Here is a 26,545-nt window from a genome sequence, read left to right as displayed (position 1 = left end):
TGTTTTTCGGGTTGATGTAATCATTAGACTTATCTAATTTGTTAAATAACAGGGTTTATTATGCTCGCGTAGTTCTTTCGACGCTTCGCTTGCCTATTCAAGCCAACCTAAGACTATATGTCTATAGAATCAAACTTGACAAGAACGCATGTATATTTCCTACAAAAATAATCAAGTAAGGCAACTAGAATATGTCTATCATAATTACGAATCTATTATAATCTGTCCGAATTCAAGAACTTACTCTATTCAACCTTGAGTTCAACTATAGATTCGTAGAAAGTACTCTATTATTAGCTATGCAATAGAATAATTAAGTGTAAGATTGAATACAAATCAATATGATAAAAACAAATAAAACAATCAACTTCCAATTTACAATAGTCAAGAACGACCCATAACCTCAGAATAATGAGGTTCTTAGCCACTCATGTTCATAACAATCATCAAAATGTTATTTTCAAACATAATAGCTATGAAGACTAGAAGAAGAATGGAAGAATTGATGAATTATGTGCTCCTAAGTGTTTCGTACTTGTTTCTCTCTCAAAGTCACGTCCTCCTTCCCAAAATAGGTTTAGTTTTGTTGATTATACGAGTTGGGGGCATCTTGGGGTCGAAATAATCAAGTCCAGGGCGAAATAGGACTACTTCACGTCACCAGCGCTAAGGGTAGCGTGGGGCGCTAGTCCTGGCGTTGAAAATTTGGAGGATTTGTTTTGTGCGCCACATGCAGCGCTGCCTGTGGCACTATATTGTGACTTTTTCTCGCTTCCTCACCTTTTCGCTTCAATCCGGCACCTTCGCCCAAATTATCTTCGGTTGATTCCTACACATAAACATACCACTAATTAGACAAAGCATTATATTACACATTCAAAATCTACGAAATATGAGTAAAATGTGGGCAATATGCATATAAATATACATACTTTAAGCTGAATATAAACACCCCAACAACGTACATCTCAACTAGGGAAGCAATTCAGTTTTTCAATCATACAATCTACCTTTGACTATAATAGATACCGACAATCAAGCATGAACATACGAAATTCACATTCTTCATGTTTTACACAGTGATGAATAGTAGTAAAAATTCCCTAAGGGTCCAAAACAGTTGGCACGAGGCCCAAATATGGCATTCAGCCCAAAACATGATGATAGCAAATAATTTTCAATCAAATACGCGGTTAAACAGTCATACAGGACGGACTATGTCACAATCCCCAACGGTGCACGACCCCACGCTCGTCATCTAGCGTGTGCGTCACCTCAAAGTAGCACAACGATATGAAATCCGGGGTTTTATACCCTCAGGACAACATTTACAATCATTACTTACCTCAATCCGAATGAAATTCTACTCCGCAATGCCCTCGCCGCTCGACTCGGCCTCCAAATGCTCTGGATCTAACCAAAATCAGTATATTATCATCAATATACACTAAAGGAATGAATTCCTTATGAAAATTATCAAATTAGACCAAAAATCCCGAATTTGGCTCAAACCTGGCCCCCGGGCCCACGCTTCGAAATCCGACGAAACTCAGAAAATCCGACAACCCATTCAACCACGAGTCCAACCATACCAAAATTACTAAATTCCGATAATAATTCGGCCTCCAAATCTTCAAATCTTATTTTCAAATCACTAGGTCCAAATCCCCAATTTACACCTCAAAAACATGTAATCTAGTCGGATTATTCGATGATAATTCAATATTATGGAGTAGAAATGATCACAAGTGACAAGATTTCCCATGATTTCTTGCTCAAAAATCGCCCCAAGCCGTGTTCTTTCACCACAAAAACGTCAAAATGAGAAAAAAAAACATAACAACATTAATAAACCCGATTCTGGTCGCTAAAAGCCATTTCCGGTCGCTAAAGTGGTCCAATCTGGTCGCTAAAGGTGCACACCAGATCTGATGCACTAGTAGTCCTTAATTTCACTAAAAAGGCTCTAACTCCATCATACGAACTCGGAATCCGATGATTCTTGTTCCTATGAGTCACAAATAATAATACGAACATAGTCCTTCAATCAAAACTCAATTCGGAGCTCATTTGCTTAGTGTGATACCCATTTCGCTCGTTAAACAATTAACTCATGATTCGCGTCAAATACCCAATCGCGACTTGATGAAATTAGACCAAACATTCCAGATCACTCCTATAATTCATTACCAAAATCCCGAAAGACTCAAAAACAAATTTCGATCTGTAGAACTAAAAATGGACCTTTGGATCATTACATGCTTATGCTCAAAACGCCAAAATCTTCCAAAAACTCTTCCAAAACTTATCCGAGCCTCATGGGACCCCGGCCAAACATGCCAACACACCTCATAACATCATTCAAACTCGTTCCAACCTTCGGAACGCTCAAAACAACATCAAAATATCGAATCATCCTCGGATTCAAGCCTAAGAATTCCAAAACTTCCGAATTCCGAATTCGATCAAAAAGTCTATAAAACCTCGTCCGAATGACCTGAAATTTTGCGCACACATCAAAAATGATACAACGGACCTATTCCAATTTCCAGAATTCCATTCCGACCCCGATATCAAAATTTCCACTGCCGATCGGAAAACACCAAATTTCCAATTTAGCCAATTCGAGCCGAAATCTACCACGGACCTCCAAAATACATTCCGGACACGCTCCCAGGTCAAAAATCACCTAACGGAGCTAACCAAATCATAGAAATCCAAATCCGAGATCGAATACTAAAAAGTCAAAACTTGGTCAAACCTTTCAAACTTAAAGCTTCAAACTAAGAATTGTCCTTCCAAAACCATTCCGATTACCCTGAGAACCAAAATCGGCGATTTACACAAGTCATAATACATCACACGGGGCTAGTCATGCCCGAGAACTGGCGAGCAAAGTGCAAAAGCTCAAAATGACCGGTCGGATCGTTACAAACAAGCTCAAATCAAGAACGAAATAGGGACGCGGCTTGTAATGTGGGTGCCAAAGAAAAGGTCTATAGGCTCAAAGGCTAGCAACGATTTTTATTTTATTTTAAGTGACAAGCACATCTATGATTAAGCAAAGAACTGACTATGTCATCTCCTAGACTAGCATAATTTAATGATTTCGCTTCGATTAACACACGAGGCAAATTCTAGACTATACAGGGTAGCATAGAATAACATAAATCTTTACACGCAGATTGCACATTACCTAATCAAGGCGATTCTGTTCAACTCTCAAGTCAAGCAAGGAGACATAGTTGAGAAAAGCAATACTGCAATAGGTGACATACAAGTCAAACAACAGAGAAAAAGGCGTCACAGAGTAGGCTACTTACTTTACTTGCATCACAATTCAAATCAAATATGCAGGAAGATAGAGGGCATGACATTGCCTAATGTACCAGCACCAAACACGTCAACAAGTATCTTAGAGCAACTAAGTTTTTTTCTATCCTACTCCTAAAAATATAAAAATAAAATACCCGGTTCAAGCTACACCCTTAGAAAAGAACTGGTGTCCTAAGAAAAACCAAGGGATATTACTTACTTATCCTAACAAAAACAAAAGAAAAATCTTTTTGGCATTTTTTAATCGGGATTTAATCCCTCAAGAAAATTGTCCAAAAGATCTCGTCTGGAAAAGTCCGAGCTTTTTTCTGATTTTTTTTAATTTTCATTTTTTTCTTATTTTTTAAAAATTTACTACTTTAAACTAGACTACTTCTAAATATGGGTTACATAAAAAATGATAAAAGATTTTCATACAATTACACTCAGAAATTAATTCTCCCACCCCACACTTATGACATGCATAGTCCTCGAGATATGATCACATAGAAAAATATTAAAACAAGGATGAGAAATACTCTCTAAGACCCTCTAGGGCCTAGCTAGCAACATGATCCTCAATATTAAGGGTTGGGACGACCCCACACTTAAGTTCAAATATGCTCCTTAGCTTTAACTTCGGGTACTCATACTTCCCCTAATGTGCAAAACAAAAAACAAACAAAACGTAATACTAATAAAAATAAGAATAAATAAAATACATGATGGGTTGCCTCCCAACAAGCACCTTATTTATAGTCGTGGCACGACTCTAGTACTCTGCTTAGGCTAGGCGCTTTCGCTTCCTCCTCTTTCCATGGAGTTTTGCCTTGTTGCGTGCTATAGGAGGATCTCCTCTTTCCTCTCTGGCCCTCTTCTCTTTTACCTTTATACATTCAGCTCGCAACACCACTTCTTCTAACTCGATTTTCTTTTCCATGCTACTAGGCTCCACATAAGGACATTGCTCTATCAACTTTGATTCCACCACATAGATCATACACAAATCCTCATAATGCGTAAGAAGGTCACATTAAATGTATTTTCTTCATCACGCACTCTCATCTTTAGCTTGCCCTCCATCACATCGATAAGTGCCCCCAATGGCCAAGAATGGTTGCCCCAAAATAATTGGAACCTCCTCATCGGCCATGTAGTCAAGAATAATGAAATCTGCGGGAAAGATGAACTTACCTACTCACACCAGCACTTCTTCAATAATTCCTTCAGGCACTGCTAATGACCGATCTGCTAGCCGTAGAGTTATAGTAGTAGACCTGGAGGCTCCAAGATCGAGCTGCTTGAACACTGATAGTGGCATCAAATTAATGCTTGCTCCCATATCGCACAAGGCTCTACCAACCTTATGTTTACCAATCGTCAAGGGGATTGTAAAACAACTTAGGATCCTTTAACTTTGGCGGGAGCTTACTCTGTACTCTAGCACTGCATTCCTCAGTAAGTGCAACCGTTTCAAACTCTATCAACCTTCTTTTATTGGTCACGATGTCTCTCAAGTACTTGGCATATTTAGGAACTTCTTGCACCACTTCTATCAAAGGTAGATTCATTTGCACCCGGATCAAGATATCTAAGAATTTTTTGTACTTGGACTCATCTTTCGACTTTTGCAACCTCTGAGAAAAAGGCGGTGGTGGCCTTATATCTATCTATTGCCTATGTTTATCATCTTTCTTTTCAGCTTCTACCTCTGGTTGAGGTACCAATCTTTCAAAAACTTCTTTAGACACATACTTTTTAGGTGGCAGCTCCTCCAATACTTTCCCACTTCTTAAATTAATTGCTTGCACTTGTTCAATGGGATTCTTCTCAGTATTACTTGGGAGTGCCCCATTAGGTCTAGCATTATAAGTGGAGGCGACTTGACCAATTTGCCTTTCCAAATTATTGAATTCTGTCCGAAGTTGCTGATTATCAAGACAGAGTTTTTGATTATCAAGCAAGAGCTTATTTAACAACTCATTAGTAGTATCTTCTACATGTTATGGTGGAGTTTTTGGTACATTGAAATTTCCTTGAGGTCTATTACTATTCTGATTATCTCCCTAAGAGAAGCTGGGATAGTTTCTCCAGTTTAGATTGTAAGTTTTCTCATACTGAGTATTCTGGTTCATCGAGCCCCTGTTGTGCTGCCCCACATAATAAATGGATTCAGGATTCAATGGGCAATGGTTACTCATGTGACTTTCTCCACATATATCATAACATGTAAACATCTGTTGCACTGCTGCATCTGTTGCGCTTGTTGCATCGTCATATTATTTACCTAATTGGCTAACTTTGATATATCTTCTCTCATGGCTAAGAAATCATCAAGTTCAATAACACCTGCTGCCTTCTGCTTAAGTGATCTTCGTGGTTCCCCATCTACTTGCCAATTATTATCGTTAGCCGTGAAATTGTTCAACATGATTTGGATTTCAGTGTACGGTCTAGCCATACAACTACCTCCACAAGCCGAATCAATATTCATCTTGGATGATTCGTCTAACCCGTCAACAAAAGTATGACCCAGGACTTCATCAGTGTGATAGTGATGCAGGCAATCTCTGAGTAGCTTTTTATACCTCTCCCAGGCTTGACGTAGAGTCTCGCCAACTTTTTGTTGAAACCCAAAAATTTGTCTCCTCGGTGACTTTATTTTCTTTGTGGGAAATAATTTGATAAGGAATTTTCGTGCTAGATCATCCCGTGTTCGGATTGAGTTTGCTGGCTCTTTGTTCAACCACTCATTTACTTCCACAACAGAGAAAAGGGAAACAAGGTCAGTCTGACATAGTCCTTGGCAACGTTCGGATAGTTGAATGTATCCGTAATCTCCAAAAAATTCTGTATGTGCTTATGTGGATCTTCACTCGGTAAACCCACAAATTGCCCTGTAGATTGGATCAGTTGCACCATGTATTGTTTTCGCTCAAAGTCCCCAGTTATGTCAAGCTTAACGATAACATGAGTCATGTTCGTGAGACTAGGCCTTGTTGTCTCAATCACCAGTCTCTCATCATTCTCTGCCATTCCGATTGGCTGTGGTTGGACTACAACGCCTAACTTTGCAGTTCTAGCTCTTACTTCCGCATCCCTCCTTAACGTGTAGAGGAGTCTTTCGGGTTCAGGATCAAAAGGCGGAAGATCGCTCAAACTGTTACTTCTTTGTAGCATTCAATATGAACACCTGTAGAGTAAGAAACAACAAAACAAATTAAATCTAGAACAAAAACAAATAAAAGTTTATTTCAGACAAGTAGCTAATTTCTAATCCCGGCAACGGCGCCAAAAAGCTTGTTGGGTCCAAACACACACGCAAGTATACACGATCGACAAGTAATAAAGTGATAATAAAGTATCGTTCCCATGGGGATTTATGATCAACTATTTTCAATCTAAGCTATTTATATATTTAATGCTCAGGTGAGTTTGAAAAGACGATTGTGGTTTTTATAACTAAATTGCTACGAACTAATAAGCAAGCAGTAAAATAAAATCGCAAATAGAGCAAACAAATACTTAGGAATAATTCAATGAGATCAGGATATTCCAGGGTTATGGGACTAACGTCTGTCATTGCGTTTTTCGGATTGATGTAATCACCAGACTTATCTAATTTGTTGAATAAAAGGGTTTATTATGCTCGTGAAGTTCTTTCGTCGCTTCACTCGCCTATTCAAGCCAACCTAAGACTATATGTCTATTGAATCAAACTTGACAAGAACGCATGTATATTTCCTACAAACATAACCAAGTAAGGCAACTAGAATATGTCTACCCTAATCAGGAATCTATTCTCCGATGTCCGGATTTAAAAACATACTCTATTCAACCTTATATGCAATCTATAGTTTCCACTTTCGAGTTCAACTATAGATTCGTAGATAGTACTCTACTGTTAGCTACACAATAGAATAATTAAGTGCAAGGTTGAATAAACAAATTAATATGATAAAATCAAGCAAAACAATCAACCATCAATTTACAATAGTCAAGAACGACCCATAACGCTAGAATAATGAGGTTCTTAGCCACTCATGTTCATCACAATCATCAAAATGTTATTTTCAAACATAAAATCTATGAAGACTAGAAGAAGAATGCAAGAATTGATGAATTATGTTCTCCTAAGTGTTTCGTACTTGTTTCTCTCTCAAAGTCACATCCTCCTTCCCAAAATAGCTTTAGTTTTGTTGTTTATACGAGTTGGGGGCATCTTGGGGTCGAAATAATCAAGTCCCGGGCGAAATAGGACAACTTCACGTCACCAGAGCTAAGGGTAGCGTGGGGCGCTAGCCCTGGCGCTGAAAATTTGGAGGATTTGTTTTGTGCGCCACAGGCAGCGCCCCACGCTGCCTGTGGCACTATATTGCGACTTTTTCTCGTTTCGTCCCTTTTCGCTTCAATTCATGAACCTTCGTTTCAAATTGCCTCCGGATGATTCCTACACATAAACATATTACTAATTAGCATAAATTATTATATTACATCCGAAATCTATGAAATATGAGTAAAATGCGAGACAATATGCATATAAATATACATAATTTAAGTCGAATATCAGAGATCTTCATAAATTTAAAAGCAAAATACTTCTAAAAGAACAAGACTTAGATAACTTTAACTTATCCAACATACTTTTGAAATCTTGAAATATTTTATACTAAATACTACAATTCATTCATCAAAGAATTGTATATATTAATTTTTTGTATTTAACTTGGTTATTTCTGCTCATAAGTTTGCATAACATAAACTCGACAAAAGTAGAACGTTTTCATAATTTATCAAAAAATTTACTAATTGGTAACCCCAATTAGCTCGTGAAACATAGTTGATTGGTCGTGTGAAAATTAATTTGATTTTCTTTAGTAAATTTTATTTGAATTTGGTCAAACGTTCTTCAAAACACCATGAATAAGAAGCAACTAAGAACCAAAAGATTAGCAAGTGCAACACGAGTAGGAATGGCAAGTGGTGCGGGTGCGGAGCGGGTTCTGCATGAACCCTCGCAATTTCAACCCGCCCCGCATAGGATTTAAACCCGCATTCACCCGCCCCACTCTCCATCCCCCCTCCCCCCCTCCCGCCCCGCATTTTTTTATATAAAAATTCTCTTTTTTGTGTTTTTTTTTTGCTAATAACACAAATAAACTCCCACCCTAATCACATCAGGTGACTTGAAAATAACACAGATTCCGACCATTATGTAGGATTTACTTTCTGCTCACTTTTATGTCAAATCTAAATGCGCTTAAGGATTTTGCATGTGCAATGATTTATAAAAAAGTTACTAATGCTTCTCCTGTTGAATGCACCAAAATTCATATTCAAAGAAGAAAAAAAACTAGTTATGAAAGCAGCACTTTAACGAAACTTCAACAGGATACAATACTAGTTAGTTCAAAAATTAAATCCCCAACCCGCGACCCGACCCGCCCTGCGTAATTTTTTTAATTTAAAATTTGAACCCGCCCCGCAACCGTAAACTCTCAAACCCACACCGCCGCGCTAACGCTCAAACCTGTACCGCCCCGCACCCGCACCACCCATTGCCATCCCTAAACATGAGGAAATTTTTTCTCTTAGTTCACATATGCAGAAATAGTAATGCCTTGGTTGTTTAAGCTGTGAGTAGTAATGAAGGAATTATTATACGGCAAATAATAAATAATATTGTTCTTGTTATATATGATAGCTAAGGTGATACTTTATATGAGTTCACCAAACTATATAGAGACCAGGTCCTCTATGAGTTTCCACTGAGAAGCTAATAAAACAGTAAGTATATAGGAAAGGGAGTTTTTACGTGGAAAAATCCCTGCTCGAGGGGATAAAAAACCACGACCTACACTGGTAGGATTTCAACTTCACTATGCAATCTAGGAATTAAACTATTAATCCCTCACTAACTTGTAATACACCTATTACAAGCCACTTTGCAATACACCTATTACAAAGACTTCAACTCATGACTAACTCTAGTCACGACACAAACACCAAGGGTTTATGGTTTTACAAGGGGGTTCCTAAGCAACACTTCTAGATAAGCAATTTAGGAATTACAATGAAGAACAATTACAAAGTTATAACTCAACTAAGGACAACAAGATACTAGATTTAGGAACTGGTCCGTAGTAGTGTTAAACTATATTCTTGATGCACTTGAGAATTGAATGCTTGATCTGTGAACGGTTGGAGTGCTTTAATGCTCAAGTTGATTCTTAAGTGTTCAAGTGATGTTTTGTTGTAATACACTAGTTAATACAACTTGGATGACATCACTTGAATGATGTAATCACTTGGATGGTCAAAGGACAAGTGACTGCAGAACTGTGGTGCACTATTTCTGTGTACAATGCAGGCAGTAACTTTCCAGCTGTACACAGTTGACTTCGTACTGTTGTTAGGGAACACAAGGGTATCAGGTCCCTGTGTTGATTCTCTATCTTCTGAAATTGTAGCAGTTCACGTTAGCTGAAGTTTGTTGATTTGCGATATGTACCAAGCGTGTCAGGTTCCGTATCCGATTCTTTGACAGTAAGTTTGTTAGATCATTAAAACATAAAGTTAAGACAATCGAAAACCAACCCATCACAAGAAAATTTTAAGTAGGATATCATTACTCTAAGGATATTCCATATTCTAATATAATTATTTCATATTCTATTCCGCATAAAATAATGTGTAGGTTTTCACTTGATTTACGAGGTATTATCTAATATCACTAACCAATTCCTACATTGGTTATTCAAAGATTAAATTTTTGTTATGCGGCCAACCAAATGTTGCATTGTTACGTATTTATTATTTTTTCTAATATATCCACTCAAACACTAAATTAGTTATCCAAGAATTATTTATTCTAATCACATATATTATTTTAAGCGAGATTTTATATCGAAATTTTATTTTCTAACCCAATGAACAAAACGACCCTTAGAAAGTTTTGTTGACTCCGTCGTTAGTGCAAGGTGTAAGCCTGTAAGGCAATTCCACTTGGCCGGAGGCTCACGCTAAGGCACAATACACCCCATCACACACAAGACAACTCCATCCAACGAAACATATGTGACTGCCTCCTCGAAACTGAAATACAGAAAATTAGTCCCAGTAAAGCGAGCTCCAACACCATCACGGAGAGAGAGAGAGTTTTCCAAACACACGCACTCTCACACAGTAGAAGGTGAAAAATTATGAAGGAAGAAGCCATAAGCTCTTCCCATGATCCTCAATTGCCCCCCAAAGCTTCTTCTCCTCCCCCTACCCATACACCTGCTGCTAGGTATACCACATCTCCCCAAAACCCTAGCTTTTTCAATTTCCCCAATTTTTACTTGCGTTTGTGCTTTATTGAGCTTCTTATCTATTCTAGTACTTAATTTTTCGATTTAATTCGTTTCTAGAGTTCAGAATTTGAGCAATGCTGTATGAAATTGTAATTCGTCTTGTTATTTATGAGAACAAAGAGCTTACATTTGTCATTCATTTTTTCTATTACATTAAGGTTTTTACTTTTTCAGTTCGTTGTTATTGTAATGGGTTATTTATTGATGTCTATATGCCACTGAGAAAGAAAGTAATTTTAGAAGTGTGTGAAGTCGATGCACGTAGAAAGTTTTAATTAAGAGCTTTGCTTGTCTATCTGTTGTATTTACTATTTACCATTACTGGCATTTGGGTTGATGGACTTTCTTTGTTTTGCTAGCAGAACAGTGAATTCTACAGTTTAGAGTAGTGTAGTATTTGTTTGTCTTAATCTGAATTCCATGCGATTAAACGGGGGCTAAATAGAGTGGTTTTCATATGTTCACCCCCAATTAGTTTGGGATTGAGGAGCATCAATCAGATTTCTGCATGAGAAGTGTAGATTTAGAAGGCCTTTGTCACACACAAAAAAAGAAAGAAAAAAGAAAGTAAGTGTAGACCCAGAAGTTACTGGTCAAAGTTGATTGTTGTCCTCCAATCTTTTCAATCTGTTAGGTCTGAAGTGAATTAATAAATTAATTTTTTGACGCAGTTCTGTAGGAGCATCATCTCCTGCTGTTCCAACAAATGCTGGGGGCACGGATCGGTTTGTACAGCCGCAGGGTTCAAAAGCAGCTGCACTTTCCCGTATTGGTTCACAGCCCATGTGGACTTCAATGAGCACTAGTGCTGGTGGTTCTGCTCTGGGATCATCACAACCTTCATGTAGACCATGGGAAAGGGGTGATCTATTGAGGAGGCTGTCCACATTCCGACCCACAAACTGGTTTGGGAAGCCTAAGGTCTGCTGAAAGGTTCCTTTTGTATCATCTCTTAAGACACTTGCATGATCCTGTCAACCCTGTTTTTCCTATTGAAAAAACCCCAAACCCAAATTTCCTGGATGTACCCATTTCCTGGCCTGTTTTGCTTTTATTGTTATTTAGAGCTTGTTGCAGAAATTGCATCACATGGATAAGAGACACATTTTATGTTAGTTTATTCCAGTATTAGGATGTGATTGAGCACGAGGCCTCTTACGTGATAGAATTTGAATAATTATGTTTAAGATTGTAACCAGTATGGTACGCTATTTAACAAAACAAGATTGTTAACTATTGTGATTTTAAACATCACGATTTAGTGAGCTAAATTATTACTAGTGTGCAAGGATTTTCCCCGTTTACGAAGTGCACCTAGTTAGTTTGGGCCTTCGGGGTAGGGGAGAGTAGACGTATGCCAAATGCAGTCTTCCTTTTGCATTTCTGCAAAGGAACCTGAGACTCAGGTGCCCAAAGGAGAAACTTACATTCTAGCTGTGACATTTGATGGGCATTAGAAGAAAAAGAATCAAGTTATGCTTAGTACCTGGCCACTGTGGACTGTCAAGAGGTGGTGGATAGATTTTTGACAATATTATATTTTACTGTGAATTTTGGAGGCAGTTAATTTTATCAAGCATAAAGAAGAGCTGACAACGTCATTCACTCTGCATTAAATAGTTGAAACATTCAATTGGTTCTGGAAAAACTCTTTTACACTTCAAACCATTAGCATGTCTTTGATGTGATTGTAGGTGTCCCATGGAAAGAGAAGCGTATGCTTACTGCAGATGTCAAGCCTGTAAATAATAAATTGTCGGGCCTGTTTAAAAGTTTAAATGTTTTTTCCCCACTCTAGGAAATGATAGATAAAGATGTTACTCATAGGATTAAAACCACATGGTTTAAAGACGTTATAAAAGGAAACCTATCAAAGTGAGAGGTAAGTTCTACAGAACAGAGGCAGACTTGAGTTGGAGTCTTTGGAAAGTTGACAAGTCCATCAAAAGATATGGCTTATGATCTCTGCAGTTATTTTTTGGTGTCTATGGAATGAGAGAAACAAATAATGTTTTGATGGCATCTCAACTCCATAACTCACTTACAGCCAACTGTTTAACTAATCTTTTGACAAAGTTGTCCCTGGTCACTTTTTGGAGTTTGTTACCACTCTTATCCTAGATTGAGACATTGTATAGGGGCTAGCAACCCACTTTTGTTGCTTTTGTATTTCTGCTTCCTGCAGGTAACTCCTTGTAATCTTGCATTTTTTGTGATGCCTTTTCTTTTTATGCAACAAATTACTTCATAAAAGGAAAAAAGAAAGACCGTCAATGTTATATGGCAGTGGATGTTAGATTGCTAAAGTCCAACATATCTACAAGATGAATGTTGCAGAGATACAGATGCTAAGATGTATGGTCATACAAGATTAGATAAGATTAGAAATGACCACATTAGCCATAAGGTGCAAGTAGCGCACATTGAGGAAGAACTGAGAGTAGGTCGCTTGAGATGGTTTGATATTGCGTCGACCTATAGATGATGCACCGGTTTGTAGGTGAAACTATGGTGAGGGAAGGTGTTAAAAGGGAACGGGACAAACCTAAAATTACATGAAAGGAAATTGTTTCGAAAGACCTATAAATTCTTGGAACTAATGCAGACGTAGCTAAAGATAGGACGCAATGGAAGAAAAAGATCTATATAAGTGATACCTACTAGTTGGGATTAGGTTTTAGACTTGTTACAGAACTTCTATTATTATTATTATTACTACTACTACTACTACTACTACTTCCGTTCCGGTTTATGTGCCACTCTTTCCTTTTCCGTCAGTCCCAAAAAGAATGTTATCTTTTCTTATTTAGAAATAATTTATCCTTAGAATTCCTACTTTACCTTTAATGAATTGATTTACAGCCACACAAATATCCGTGGTTTGTTTTAGATCACATTTCAAAAGTTTTTCTTTCTTAAACTCCATGCTTAGTCAAACACCGCCACATAAATTGGAATGGAAGGAGTATTATTTATATATATACTTAACTTATATGATGATGATATGAGTCGAGCTTAAAAAGTGAAGTGAGGATTCATACAACCGACCTCAACTTGTTTGCAATTGAGGCATAGTAGTTTTTTTCTTCCACTCTGAATGTGGTGTGTCCTACAACTGCCTTTTCCCTTATGCTTTATCCCAAAGAAGGGTTGAACATGACAATGACAAGCAATATTGCTTCTCCCTTTGGTATTTCGGTTTATTTTTTCCCTTTCTTATCGATTCATAAATTTTCCATCATGTTCATACTTTGCACAACTCTTCTAATGCAATTGTTGATGCAGGCTTCAAGTTCACTGACATGTGCTAGAAGAGGCTGGGTGAATGTGGATGCTGATACAATTGAGTGCGAAGCTTGTGGTGCTAATCTGAGATTTGTTTCTTCTGCAACCTGGACCCCTGATGAAGGTGAATTATTGTTCATTGTTTACGAGGCTTTGTTGGTAGGTGTTTTAATTAAATTTTGCTTCACAAAGATACTTCCCAAAATGATTAAATTGCTGATGCATATATTATGCTAAATTATTTTAACAAGTATGACCAATGAAACAGGAATTTGAAATGATGATATACTCTCTCCATTCCAATTTTATGTGGCTTAATTTGACTCGACACCGAGTTTAAGAAAGAAAGACTTTTGAAACATGTGGTCTTAAATTTGCCATGACATTTTCTGTGGCTATAAAAGCATGACATTAAGGGCAAAAGGAAAAATTTAAAGTTAAATTGTTGCCAAATATAGAAAGGTTCATTTTTTTTGGAACAGACTAAATACTGCTACATGCCACATAAAATGGGAGTAATATTTAGGAGGGTTACTACAATTTGAAGTTGTTTAGCTTATTCTCATTAGGTAGTCAACCGGACAACAAGGACCTTAAAAATTTACATTCTAGTTGATGGTGTAGTTAGACAACAAGAAATCTTGGAAAAAAGAATGTGATAAATCTTGACTATTATCCTCTAAATGTGCCAATGAGATATGTTGTTTGCGTGTCTTCTCTTCAAAATTTTCCTATTTCAGCATATATATGTGTGTCTGTGTTTGATGGATGGAGAGAGAAAGAGAATTGATTAAAGAAAATGTCGTAAAAGCTTGCAAAACATTTTTCTCCCCTCTCTCTCTCTTCTCCACCTATATCTCTCTCTCTTCCTAAGTACTCTTAAATTCTGTTCGTCTTTGTTTTTGCTCCCCATAATCTTTGTAGCTTATTAAAAAAGCAGTGTTTCAATAGCGTGTCTTTGCATATTAGCTCGCTTCGTCCTTACTTTGATGTTAATTAAGTCCAACTGTCGAGGAAGTTATTTCCTTAAGGAGTCGTTTGGTTCATTTTTTCCTTTTCCTTAAGGATTGAATCTCTTTTGTTGAGAACCATATTTTGGTGTAGGTTTTTTTCTCTTGGGATATGGCTTGTATGCGGGGTTTCTCCCAATTGTTAATAAAATCATTTACCTTATAGAAAAGGGTCGTTTTCGCATATTATATATGCTGAAACCATAATGGAGGGATTGTTTATACAGTAATTAATAAGTGTAAATTTCACAAATGGTCATATAATTATGACTTTTTTCTATCGAAGTCATACAACTATGTTTTCATCCAAAAAAATCACAAGATTTTCACCTATTCGCACAAAAGTCACATTTGTCGGGAAGTCAACTTTCCGATGCAGCATTTTCTTTACTCCGCAGTTTATTTTTTATTTTCGATCTAACAAAAATATTGACCTAATTAAAGAGGACCGACCCCAACCAACTCGACCCAAAACCTATTTACATAAATTGAAATATACTAAAGAAACATTGACGAGGATGTTACACATCGTATTGGAGCGGGGTGGATGAAATGGAGGCTCGCATCTCGTGTTTTGTGTGATAAGAATGTGCCACCATGATTTAATGGCAAGTTCTATAGAGCTTTAGTTAGACCGCCTATGTTGTATGGTGCTGAGTGTTGGCCAGTCAAGAAATTTCATGTCAGAAGATGAGAGTAGCAAAAATGAGGATGTTGAGATGGATGTGTGGGCATACTAGGTAGTGTTGTCAAAGGCGCGCTTAAGCCTGAAGCGAGGCTCAAAATATGTTGAGCGCTTCGCCTCGCTTTGTGGGCGCTTTAGTGTTGCATCAAGGCTCTAAGGCATGTTTTTCCTTGCCAATGAGTGTAATCCTGAAAAGACGACATTAAACAATTGATATTTCACTTTATCGTAATTTTTTTTTCAATTTCTTTGTCGATATATTTGTTATTCATGCTTATAATTATTAGTCTTGGACTACATATACATATTTTTACTTTTTCTCCGCTTGCGCCTTTTTTCATTAAAGCGTTAAAGCCCCAACGGACCTTAGAGCTTCTTTGCGCTTTTTGCCTTTGATAACACTGACACCAAGAAAGATAAGATTAGGAATGAAGTTATTAGGGACAAGGTGGGAGTGACCCCTTATGGAAGACAAATTGTGGGAATCGAGGTTGAGATGGTTCGGGCACGTGATGAGGAGAGAAATCGATGCCCCTGTTAGGAGGTGTGAGAGGTTGACCATGACGGGTCTGAGGAAGGGTAGAGGTAAGCCAAAGAAGTATTGGGGAGAGGTGATTAGGCAGGACATGACATTGCTTCAGCTTACCAAGGACATGACCCTTGATAGGAAGGTCTGGAGGTTGAGAATTGGGGTTGAAGGTTGATAGGTAGTCGAGAGTTTCTCCTAATTTTACCAGTAGTATTAGTGATATTCTTACATTTTCGTGTTCCTAGATCTTTGTTATTCCACGTGTCATTCTTACCACTATTGTTAGTATTATTCTTGTATCTTATTTCTGAATCTTTGTTATTACACGTAGAGGTCGTTTGGTAGAGTGCATTAGAGAAAATAATGCACACATTAGCTTTGTGTATTAGCAATACCTTGTTTAGTACACTTTTTAAACCTATGTATAACTAATACAAGCATTAGTTATACACCCTATTTTGTATTATTCGTATAGCTAATGCATAGCAAACTATGGTATTAGTAATACCAAGGCTATTAATGCATGCATTAGCATGATTAAAGACAAAATTATCCTTAAAGTCCCTTAAAGCTAAAGAATATGGAGGGCATTTTTGTAAACAACTAATTTTCTTATAAAATATGAAATGCATTTTAATTTTTAATACACCACACTAAACAATGGATAAGAAATAATGTCTGCATAACTAACCCATGCATTATTAATCCCCACATTACTAATACACCTTATTCAGTACTATTCTTATACACCCTACCAAATGACCCCGTAGTGTCTTTCTTCTTTATTGTTGTTATCGTTGGTTGTTTCCTGTTTACCGTTTCTTAGGCTGAGGGTCAATCGAAAACAACCCCTCTCTCTACCTTCACAAGGTAGGGGTAAGGTCCGCGTACACACTACCCTCCCCAGAGTCCACTTGTGGGATTACACTGGGTTTGATGCTGTTGTAAAGTTGAGTTTTCCGGCAATTGTGACTTGTGTGAATAGGTGAAAGACTTGTGATTTTTGTTATATGATTTTGGTGAAAAAAAGTCATAGTTATATGACCATTTGTGGAATTTACCTTGATTAATAGTGAAGGGATTGTGGAGCGGTGATGAATAATGAAGAGATTGTTATACATAAATTACTTACACTAAAAGGTGGTTTTTGTCTTTAAAATAGTTTGATCACTGCAATGCTAATATATATGCTCTTATTCCATCATATCCTGCATAAAATAATACACTAATATGTTGCTGGTGGGAAGTAGCAGGTTCTCGTGGAATTAGTCGAGGTGCGCCCAAGTTGGCCCCGGCACCATGGTTATTAGAAAAAATACATAAATTTCCGCATAATTTAATGCGGGTATTAGTTAATACCGCCAATCAAACATTACATTAATTATGCGGCGATATTCTTAATGCAACCAACCAAACACTGTAATATCTTATGCGGAGATTATTATTACTATACCATCAATTAATCCACCCGAGTTAATCTTAAGTTGAAAGATCCTGCTTCAGTTGCATGGAACCCCAAGGATCTTTTTATCTTTTCCAGAGTTATTCATGGTGCTGACCGTGTAAAAAGAAGTGCTTCAAATCATTGCTATTTGACACTGACCTTTTTAAAAAAAGTCAAGTTATTTCGAATTGTTTGTTGACACAGGCAGACGTCTAAAATTATGTCAGTATTGAACTGTGGACATATAAGAGTTTCAAATCGAACTGGGGCTCGAACCCGCAGCTTTTGCCTTGGCAGGGTGGTGCTTTGACCAATTGAACTACAATCCGAGGAAAATAAGCGATCTAGCAGAACATTTGATTATTTTTTTTTATCTCCGGGTTGGGTATTTCTGAAGAACAAAGGGAGTTATATCCTCTCAAGGGCAGATTAGCGAACCCTCTTGTGTAAATATCTGGTAGACTTTCTGTTTTGTTTGGTTGGATGTATGTTGCAATTCTGATTTTTGGCGATAATATTCTTTTCTTTCATACTGGTTATGATAGATTCAACAGTTCTTTCATAGGAAGGAAGTATTACTGAAGTTTTTCCAAAAAGGAAAGACTTCAGTAGGAAGAACTCCCAGGGAGATCATGAAACAAGAATGAGCAAGATAATAGCGTACTTTGCTTCCAGCAGTAACTAGGATTTTAGTGCAAGAGTGATATTCATCACAAGGGCATTACTTGGTTCGAAAACTAAATACATTTTGTAGACCCTGCTCATTGCTCTTTGAGTTTACTTTTTAATTAATGGGAATTTAAATAATGCAAGTTTGTAAAAGCTGAAATATATTTTTTATTAGATGCGTGCTTCGAGTATCCTTCAGTAATCATACTTTCCCTGCATGCTTCTCTTTGAGTTTACTGTTTAATTAATGGGATTATAATGCAAGTTTGTAAGTTTGTATTGTATTTTGGGAAGCTACATGGCTCAACTGTGCCACAATACTGCATGGACAATTGGCGATTACACCCTTGTTTAGTATTTGATTGTTTGGTTTTATCCAGCCTCTATCCACTTTTTTATGTGAAAAAAATTCAGTTTTTCATACTCTTCTTTCCTTTTCCAGTGTTATCTGTTCAGCTCTCCGTAATTTCTGTTATGTGGGATAAAGTTGCCTTACCTTAAGTTCCAGTTTGCTGCTTTTGTTCATGTATTGCTTCCTTTGCAAGGAAGTGGATCCAGTGGATATGGTTTTCTGCTAACCCCAACCCCAAGTATGTATACACAGATGCAGCTGGTAGTGGCTTTTGTTGTCGTTGAAATTCATGCACGCCACTTTTTCTATGCCTATATGCTGGAAGAGGAACCATTCAAAGTAACCATACCTTTCTCGGCTTTTTTGCTAAGATCAACCGTCTTGGAAAAGAAGAAGCTGTTTATGCATGATGCTTGTTTTCATTTATCATTATAATACTTCCTTTTTACATGTTTGGTTTCTATGAAAAGCTGCCTTCTGTATTAATCAGTGGGTGTACTGAAATTGTTGCTTCCTACATACTGAGGAAAGTTTTCTCATCTGTTAGTTATTTTTGATAGCTGATATTGCGGGGGAAGAATTTGCAAAGAAACTTGACGAAGGGCATAAGGCCACTTGTCCTTGGAGAGGAAACACATGTGCAGAAAGCTTGGTCCAGTTCCCTCCTACACCACCATCAGCCTTAATTGGTGGTTACAAGGATCGATGTGATGGATTACTTCAATTTCCTTCACTCCCCATTGTGGCTGCATCTGCAATTGAGCACATTAGGATCTCTCGAAGTTCAGAAATTGATCGCCTTCTAGCTCAGTCGCAGGCTTTCGGTGGCATGGAACCCATCTTTAGGTCAGAGATTATGTCAGGAACTGAAACCAACATAGAAGATGTCTTCCTTGTCTATTCTCATGTAAGAGTCTCATTTCTTTTAATTGCTACATATTATCACTCTACTATCGAGTTCTCAACAAATTAGAAAATTCTTTGCATTTTAGGCCCATAAGTTGATAAGCCTGTGTGGATGGGAGCCAAGATGGCTTCCAAATATTCAAGACTGTGAAGAACATTCTGCTCAATCAGCTAGGAGTGGGTACTCCATTGGTCCCACAAAATATCACACTTCTTTGCAAGATTTTGGCCATGGAGAAAACGTATTACCTGCTTCAAAGAAAAAAAATTCTAGTAAGAACAAAGCTGTGGGTACCAGGTCTACTAAAGGTGAATCTCGGTCACCCTTGTTGGATTGTAGCTTGTGTGGAGCCACTGTGAGAATCTGGGATTTCCTTACTGTTGTCCGCCCTGCTTGCTTTGCTCCAAATACGAATGATATCCCTGAGACAAGCAAGAAGATGGCATTGACACGTGGAGTAAGTGCTGCTAGTGGAATCAGTGGATGGGTTGCTGCTGATGGCATGGGGAAGGAGCAGACAGAGGACCTTGATGAAGCTGCAACAACTGAAGAGGGAAGGTCTTTGTCAAATATAGGAGTAGATCTGAATCTCACAATGGCTGGTGGATTATCCTCTTCACAGGTGAACATGGATGTGAGGCCGGAACAATTCCAAGATGTCCGTAAACGAAGACATCCAATTATTGGTCAACCTTCGAGCAGTGAAGTTGGTGGTCATGCAGCTTCATATGAATCGCGAGGCCCTAGTTCTCGCAAACGAAACTTAGAGGAAGGTGGAAGCACAGTTGATAGGCCACAGTTGCCAGTACAGCCGGCCGATAGTGTTGAAGGCACTGTAATAGACCGTGATGGAGATGAAGTAAATGATGGTAGTCAGTACTCAGCTGGCCCATCAAAGCGTACATGCCAGTCTGATGCCTTTGGCCCCCAGCTTACCTCATATGGCAAGGATTCATCAGGTGCTGGTCCTAGCCTCTCGCTTGGTTTTGAGATTGGCAGAGATGCTTCCAGAGATGATACCTTTGGACGAGGGCAGGAACAGCTAACTGGTATGCCATCTACTCGAGACTCGACACATGTTTCATCTGTTATTGCAATGGACACTGTTCACAGTGCAGATGACGATTCAATGGAAAGTGTTGAGAATCTCCCAGGAGACTTTGATGATGTTAATTTCCCTTCAACATCTATGTTAAGAAGTGCAGATCCAGTGGAAACTTCAGAATTGAACTACAGTAATCAAGCGCAACAGAGTACTTGTCCAGCTGTGGTCAGAAGTGCTGGTGAAATGGGTGTTAGTAGCACAAATGATGAAGAAGTAGTGAATGCAGATACTGCCACTGGCAATGTGAGGGATGGCCCTAGCGTCGGGATCAGTGGAGGAAGTATTGGAATGGGTGCTAGTCATGAAGCTGAAATCCATGGGACAGATGCTTCAGTGCACAGAGCAGATAGTGTCGCCGGTGATGTAGAAGCAGTTGCTGAAATTACGGAAAATCAGGGGCAAACAGGTGAATTTGCTCCAGACCCCGGACTAATGGGTGACTATGTTCCTGAAGAAGTGGACCGAGTTGATCCTAATGGTGATAGTCAAGATCTAACATCTCGTTCTGTGGGAAGGGCTGATAGTGGCTCAAAAATTGTTGGCTCAGCCAAAGCAGAATCCATTGAAAGTGGTGAAAGGACTCGTCACATGCAGCCTACACTTCCGAATAGTCCACACCCTTCTCTTTCTTGCAATGCTGTTGTATATTCTGCATATGAAGCATCCAAGGACGAAGTAACCCAAAATAATGCACCAGCTACTGATGATTGTGGATTCTTCGAGTCAGGCTATATGCTTGCGAACGGGACAGGTAGCTTTTCTACTTGAGTTGCAGGGTATTAATGTCTACTTTACTTTTAAAAGAACTGTTAATGCTCAGCACATCTTGGCTGTAACTTTACATTGGTTTAGGCACTGGTTTGGGTACTTTCTTGATGTTCCACAGTTGACGTTGACTTCACCTTTTTCCATTTTAAAAATCTTTCCTTTTATTGTTTTAATTATGTTTTTCTTCTTTTCTGCTTTTGCTGATTTGGTTTTTTATATTTTACCTTTCTGAAATGATGAAAATGAAAATGTTATGCAGGGCCTCCTATTGGAGAAAGCAACTATGACGAAGCTGTTGAATTTGATCCAATTAAACATCATAATTTTTTCTGTCCTTGGGTAAATGGAAATGTTGCTGCTGCTGGCTGCAGTAGTAGTGGCAGTTCCTCTTCCAATGCTGGTGCTATTGCTCTCTGTGGTTGGCAGCTGACGTTAGATGCTTTGGATTCTTTTCAGTCACTCGGACATGTTCCAGTCCAAACTGTTGAATCTGAATCAGCTGCATCTCTGTATAAGGTAATTGATTTTGCACATGATATTCTCAGCAGGACTTCTTTCTAGGCTTTGTGAAGGGGAGAAATTTTTGTTTGTCATTTCTAATATGATGTGAGTTATAATTTTGGTATTGTAAATTTGCTCGATATCTTTGTCACATGATATATGAGCTTGATTGACAGATGAAAAGAAGGCAATAGCATGGTTGCAGTATCATGTGATGTTCCTTGAAACTCCCACTGCCAAGTAATATAAGTTTTTGGGCATTGTACTCACAATACTCAATCCTCCTTTTCTTTGAATCTGTATGTAGAGTAAATCTCTTGTATGTTTCTCCGAGATGAATGTTCTTTTGATAAGTAATCTCTGAGAGGAATGTGGAGAAAATATCTTCACGTGGTCCTCTCTGACCATGGCATTTGTTGTCTGTTTGAAGAAACACCACTTTCAAATTTCTAGCTTCTGGAGTTCATTTCCTTTTGGCTGATTCTTTTTGGATCAATTCTTCATTTCCGAGGTCAAGTATCTGATAACAAATCTTTGCAGGATGATCATCGTGCAACAGGTAGGAAACTCTTGGCACGCCACTCTTTTAGCAAACGTCATGGGCAAAACTGATGGTGCATCTAGGCCCAAGACATAAAATTTGGTACATTATGTTGCTTGCATTCTTCTTTATAACATATTGACGACCCCGTTACTGTTTACCACATCATTTGGTGGATTTAGCTTACTAAAACTAATTGCTCCAGCAACGGCTCCTGTTTAATGGGTTGAAGTTGTAAGATGCAGCTATAACTGAGTTCAAACCGGTAACCTGTTTATGTATTCTAACATGGAGCCTGCCTCTCTTAGCGTATATAATCATAGTTCATTGGTTGACTGACAGTTTTCCATAATGAGAAAACCAATTGATTTAGTATATCTGAGTCGAGACTATCTATTTTTGGTTGCTAGGGCAACTTGTGAGGTGATTTTATGAGTTGGCACATCAACTATATAGCAACTAGATAGTGCTTTGAAAGGCTGTTGCCTTGTTCGTGTTACTTTTACCATTTTTGACTATTTTATCCTTCTTTTGATCAGGGCCTTTTCCAGAAATGTTGAATTATGCCAATGGTCAGCTTTGCAATATCTGGTCAATATACATCAAAACGGTCTGGAAAATAACTTTTCTTTTTCATGGTGGCTGATTGTCTCACTGAAGTTGCAGTTCTGTTAGCTGTTGTATACGTGGAGTTGTGAAGGATTTTCTAGCTATATTATGGATTTTCATGGATTTCCTTTCTCATTGCTTTTCTTAGTTTGAACACCTCTAATAATTCCTTGAAGGAAGGCTGAGTTATCATTATTGTAGCTCATCAGTTGAAAAAAAGAATTGGTCTTTTTCGTTTCAATGATTAAGTAGGATTGGCTTTTGAGATATCCTGAAATTTGAGACATTAAGGTTGGACAAGTTATTCTGTAAACTTATAAATGCCTCAAGCCCTATTTATATAAAGCATTTGGCCAACTTATTAGTCTCTCCTTAGCACTTGATATTGTGCTAAACTTATCCTCGGTGCCATTCTGATGTTTTTTTTTTTTTCTTTAAGATGCAGTTGGCTAGCCTACTTGGTCTTGATTGTTAGGAAATTCACAAGTATTTCTTGATTGATTTGATTCTTTGCATTAGAAGATCAGTTTCTTCAGGTGATTATTTCTTTGTCCCCATTTTTAAGCTAATCTAGAAAGATCTTTGCCCTCTTCTTTTCCTGCCTCAGATTTTTTGTGTTTGTGCGAAGGTTTTCTGTAAATAAAACTCTGATAACCTATTTTTTGTTGTTGTTTCTCTGTAGTTGTTTAAATTTCGACGAAAATAGAACACTTCTGTTATTTGCTGTAGCCAAAATTCTTTCTTCCCCCAGCAATCTTAAGTGATAGCTTGACTACTTTAACTAACCTTTATTTTTAATAACCCACACCTTGCTGCTTTCAACTAACCCGACGGCCTCCGTGAACGTAAATCTTCATCAGTATCTAGCCAAAGTCTCTCTTCCCAGCTGTTTCACAAATGTATTTGTGCTGCTAATCTTTTTTGATTTTCCTTTTCTCAACTGAAAATCTTCTAAATACCAAATCAATTCGGTGTCATTTCTAGAAAATAAAAGAAACACTTACTTTCTCCATCCCAATTTGTTTGATATTCAAAGATGAACAAAACTATAAATTTCAACTTTCTTATATCAAAATGAATAGATAACATTTCAAAATGTTAGTCAACGTTGAAGTGACTTGTTATAAAACTAAATGGCAGAAAATTGAGACAAGATAAGAGATGATTTTCATTCAAACTTGTGTGTACTTGAAACTTCATAGATCTACTTATACGCCTTCAAGCGCCAAGCAATAATATAGATAGTGAGATTTAACCCGACTGTTACAAGATTAATCATTTGGGAGTTATAGGAGTCAGGCGTGGATGTAGTGCTAAATTATTAAAGTTAAAATTCTAAATCCACCTTTGGATTACATGTGAGAGAGATTGGGAGTTACCTTATGGAGATCCATAAAAATGATACTCATTCTCAATGCCCAACTTCTCAGACCTCTTTCCCATGCTCAATGCTTTATCATTCTAATTTTTCTTCTTTTGTATTTCTTCCTTCCTTTCTCCACTTTCCACCAGCATATTGTCATCCTCCACATGGGCTTCCGCATAGCCAAATCTATGAGTAGAACTTTTTTGATAGCTATGAAATCAAACCTGTGTTTTAAAGTACAAATAATATTAGTTACATTTCATTATTTATGTAATACGTAAAATGATAGTTTTTCACTGAGACGTGCGTAACTTTAACTTACCCTTCATTTGTAACTATTATCTTTCTTCTCATGCTCCGTCCTTCTCCAATAAATAGTTTTACCGTAACTAACATGACTACATCTGGAAAGGAGGACAATAGAAGTAGTGATAAGTATGTAGGAGTAGTATTTATGCACGAAAATGATTTGTTTATTCCTATAAAGAGTTATCAAAGATAATGCCATCAGTTAACTTTTCCGCCTCTTGTAATAATGAAAAACCATTTGAAAAGTACAAGCAAATCAAGTGTATAAAGTTTCTGCTGATAAAATGAAAAGTACATTCGAAGGTTTTTTTTTTAATTTGTCGAAAATCATTTGCCAGACATCCTCTTAAAAAATACATCTCTTTTGTTTTCTTTAGTCAATATGTTATTTTTACCTTTCAAAATAAATAGTGGTGTAACTGAAGGTACATAAACTCTTAAATATTAGAAAGTGCCAAACCAAAAGCATACCAGAATGAATGGGAAATAATAGCGAGGTAAGTATGATCATACCTAATCTAGGATCAAGAATGAAAACATCTCGACTTTGTAGAATACCAAATGGTTTCACATTTCAAAAGATCCCATTCTCTTTTATCTCCTTTTGGTGACTCGTTAATGAAAAGGCCCTACTCGATTGTTTCAAGACAACTCCGTCCAAATAATTACAGAGTGAAACACAGACAATAGTGATTAAGGTTTTTTCTCATTTTAAAAATCCAAATAGTAGTTTTTCTCTACATATTTGAAAAGGCTGCGACTATTAGAAACAAAAAGCAGGAACCTTTAGTGAAATATTGTGATCAGAATGGTGGTGACTATTCGTGAATGAGTATGAACGTCTAGTTGGGGATTGTTTTTATAAGTAGGGTATTTATGTTATTTTAAGGGGTATTTAAGTAATTCCAACTTTTTAGATTAAGGGTTCCCACTTTTACAATAATAGAGATATAGATAGATAATTAAAAATTTGAAGTGACATGTAAAACCAAAAGGAAATTATTGTAAAAACAAGAGAATAGCACAGAAAATTGAGACAAGATAAGAGATGATTTTCATTCAAACTTGTGTGTACTTGAAACTTCACAGATGGCCTCTACTTATAGGCCTTCAACCACCACAAGCAATAATATAGAGAGTGAGATTTAACCCGACTGTTTCGAGATTAATCATTTGGGAGTTGTAGGAGTCGGGCACGGATGTAGTGCTAATATTATTAAAGTAAAAATTCTAAATCCACCTTTGGATTACATGTGAGGTTGTAACGACCCGATCGGTCGGTTTGAGTATTTACACTTCGCCCGGTAGTTTGAGGGTATGAGTAGCTCCATATGATGTATTATGACTTGTGTGAATCATCGGTTTTGGTTTTCGGTTATTCGGTTATTCGGAATTGATTTGGAAGAATGATTCTCAACTAGGAAGCTTTAAGGTGGAAGAGTTGACCAAGTTTGAATTTTGTGAATTTGACCTCAGAATGGAGTTTTGATTGTTCCGTTAGGTTCGGATGGTGATTTCGGACTCGGGCGTGTGCCTAGATTTGCATTTGGATTTTTCTATAAGGTTTCGGCGCAAATTGGCGAAAGTTGAAAATTTGAAGGTTTGGAAAGTTGATAAGTTTGACCGAGAGTTGACTTTGAGGATATCGGATTCGGATTGTGGTTTCGGGAATTGAAATAATTTCGTTATGTCATTTAGGACTTGTCTGCAAAATCTGGGTTAATTCCGGGTTGATTTGGTATGTATCGGCGCGAGTTTTGGAAGTTAAAAGTTCAAAGTTCCTAAAGTTCGATTT

General features: G+C 37.5%; 1 protein-coding gene and 1 long non-coding RNA gene across 3 annotated transcripts; one reads left to right on the top strand and one right to left on the bottom strand.

Moving 5' to 3' along the window:
- On the top strand, positions 10,387–23,442 carry LOC109228800. 2 transcript variants are annotated; one of them, XM_019394005.1, is made up of 9 exons: positions 10,519–10,606; positions 11,146–11,237; positions 11,342–11,591; positions 13,956–14,079; positions 19,205–19,551; positions 19,637–21,407; positions 21,684–21,940; positions 22,466–22,568; positions 23,006–23,442. In XM_019394005.1, exons 2-8 carry the CDS (start codon positions 11,179–11,181, stop codon positions 22,535–22,537), a joined length of 2,880 nt encoding a protein of 959 aa, XP_019249550.1. In that variant the 5' UTR covers positions 10,519–10,606; positions 11,146–11,178; the 3' UTR covers positions 22,538–22,568; positions 23,006–23,442. The 2 variants fall into 2 exon arrangements, with proteins under 2 accessions (XP_019249549.1, XP_019249550.1); XM_019394004.1 differs by lacking the exon at positions 11,146–11,237 and having other exon boundaries at positions 10,387–10,606.
- Positions 24,221–25,558, bottom strand: LOC109230423. The gene is made up of 3 exons (XR_002068631.1): positions 25,264–25,558; positions 24,764–24,845; positions 24,221–24,665 (listed from the first exon to the last, which is right to left on the bottom strand). It is a non-coding gene; the product is annotated as an uncharacterized LOC109230423 (long non-coding RNA).

Source organism: Nicotiana attenuata, chromosome 7 (genome assembly GCF_001879085.1).
Source record: "Nicotiana attenuata strain UT chromosome 7, NIATTr2, whole genome shotgun sequence".
NCBI lineage: Eukaryota > Viridiplantae > Streptophyta > Magnoliopsida > Solanales > Solanaceae > Nicotiana > Nicotiana attenuata.
This window is presented reverse-complemented; position numbering and strand designations above follow the sequence as displayed.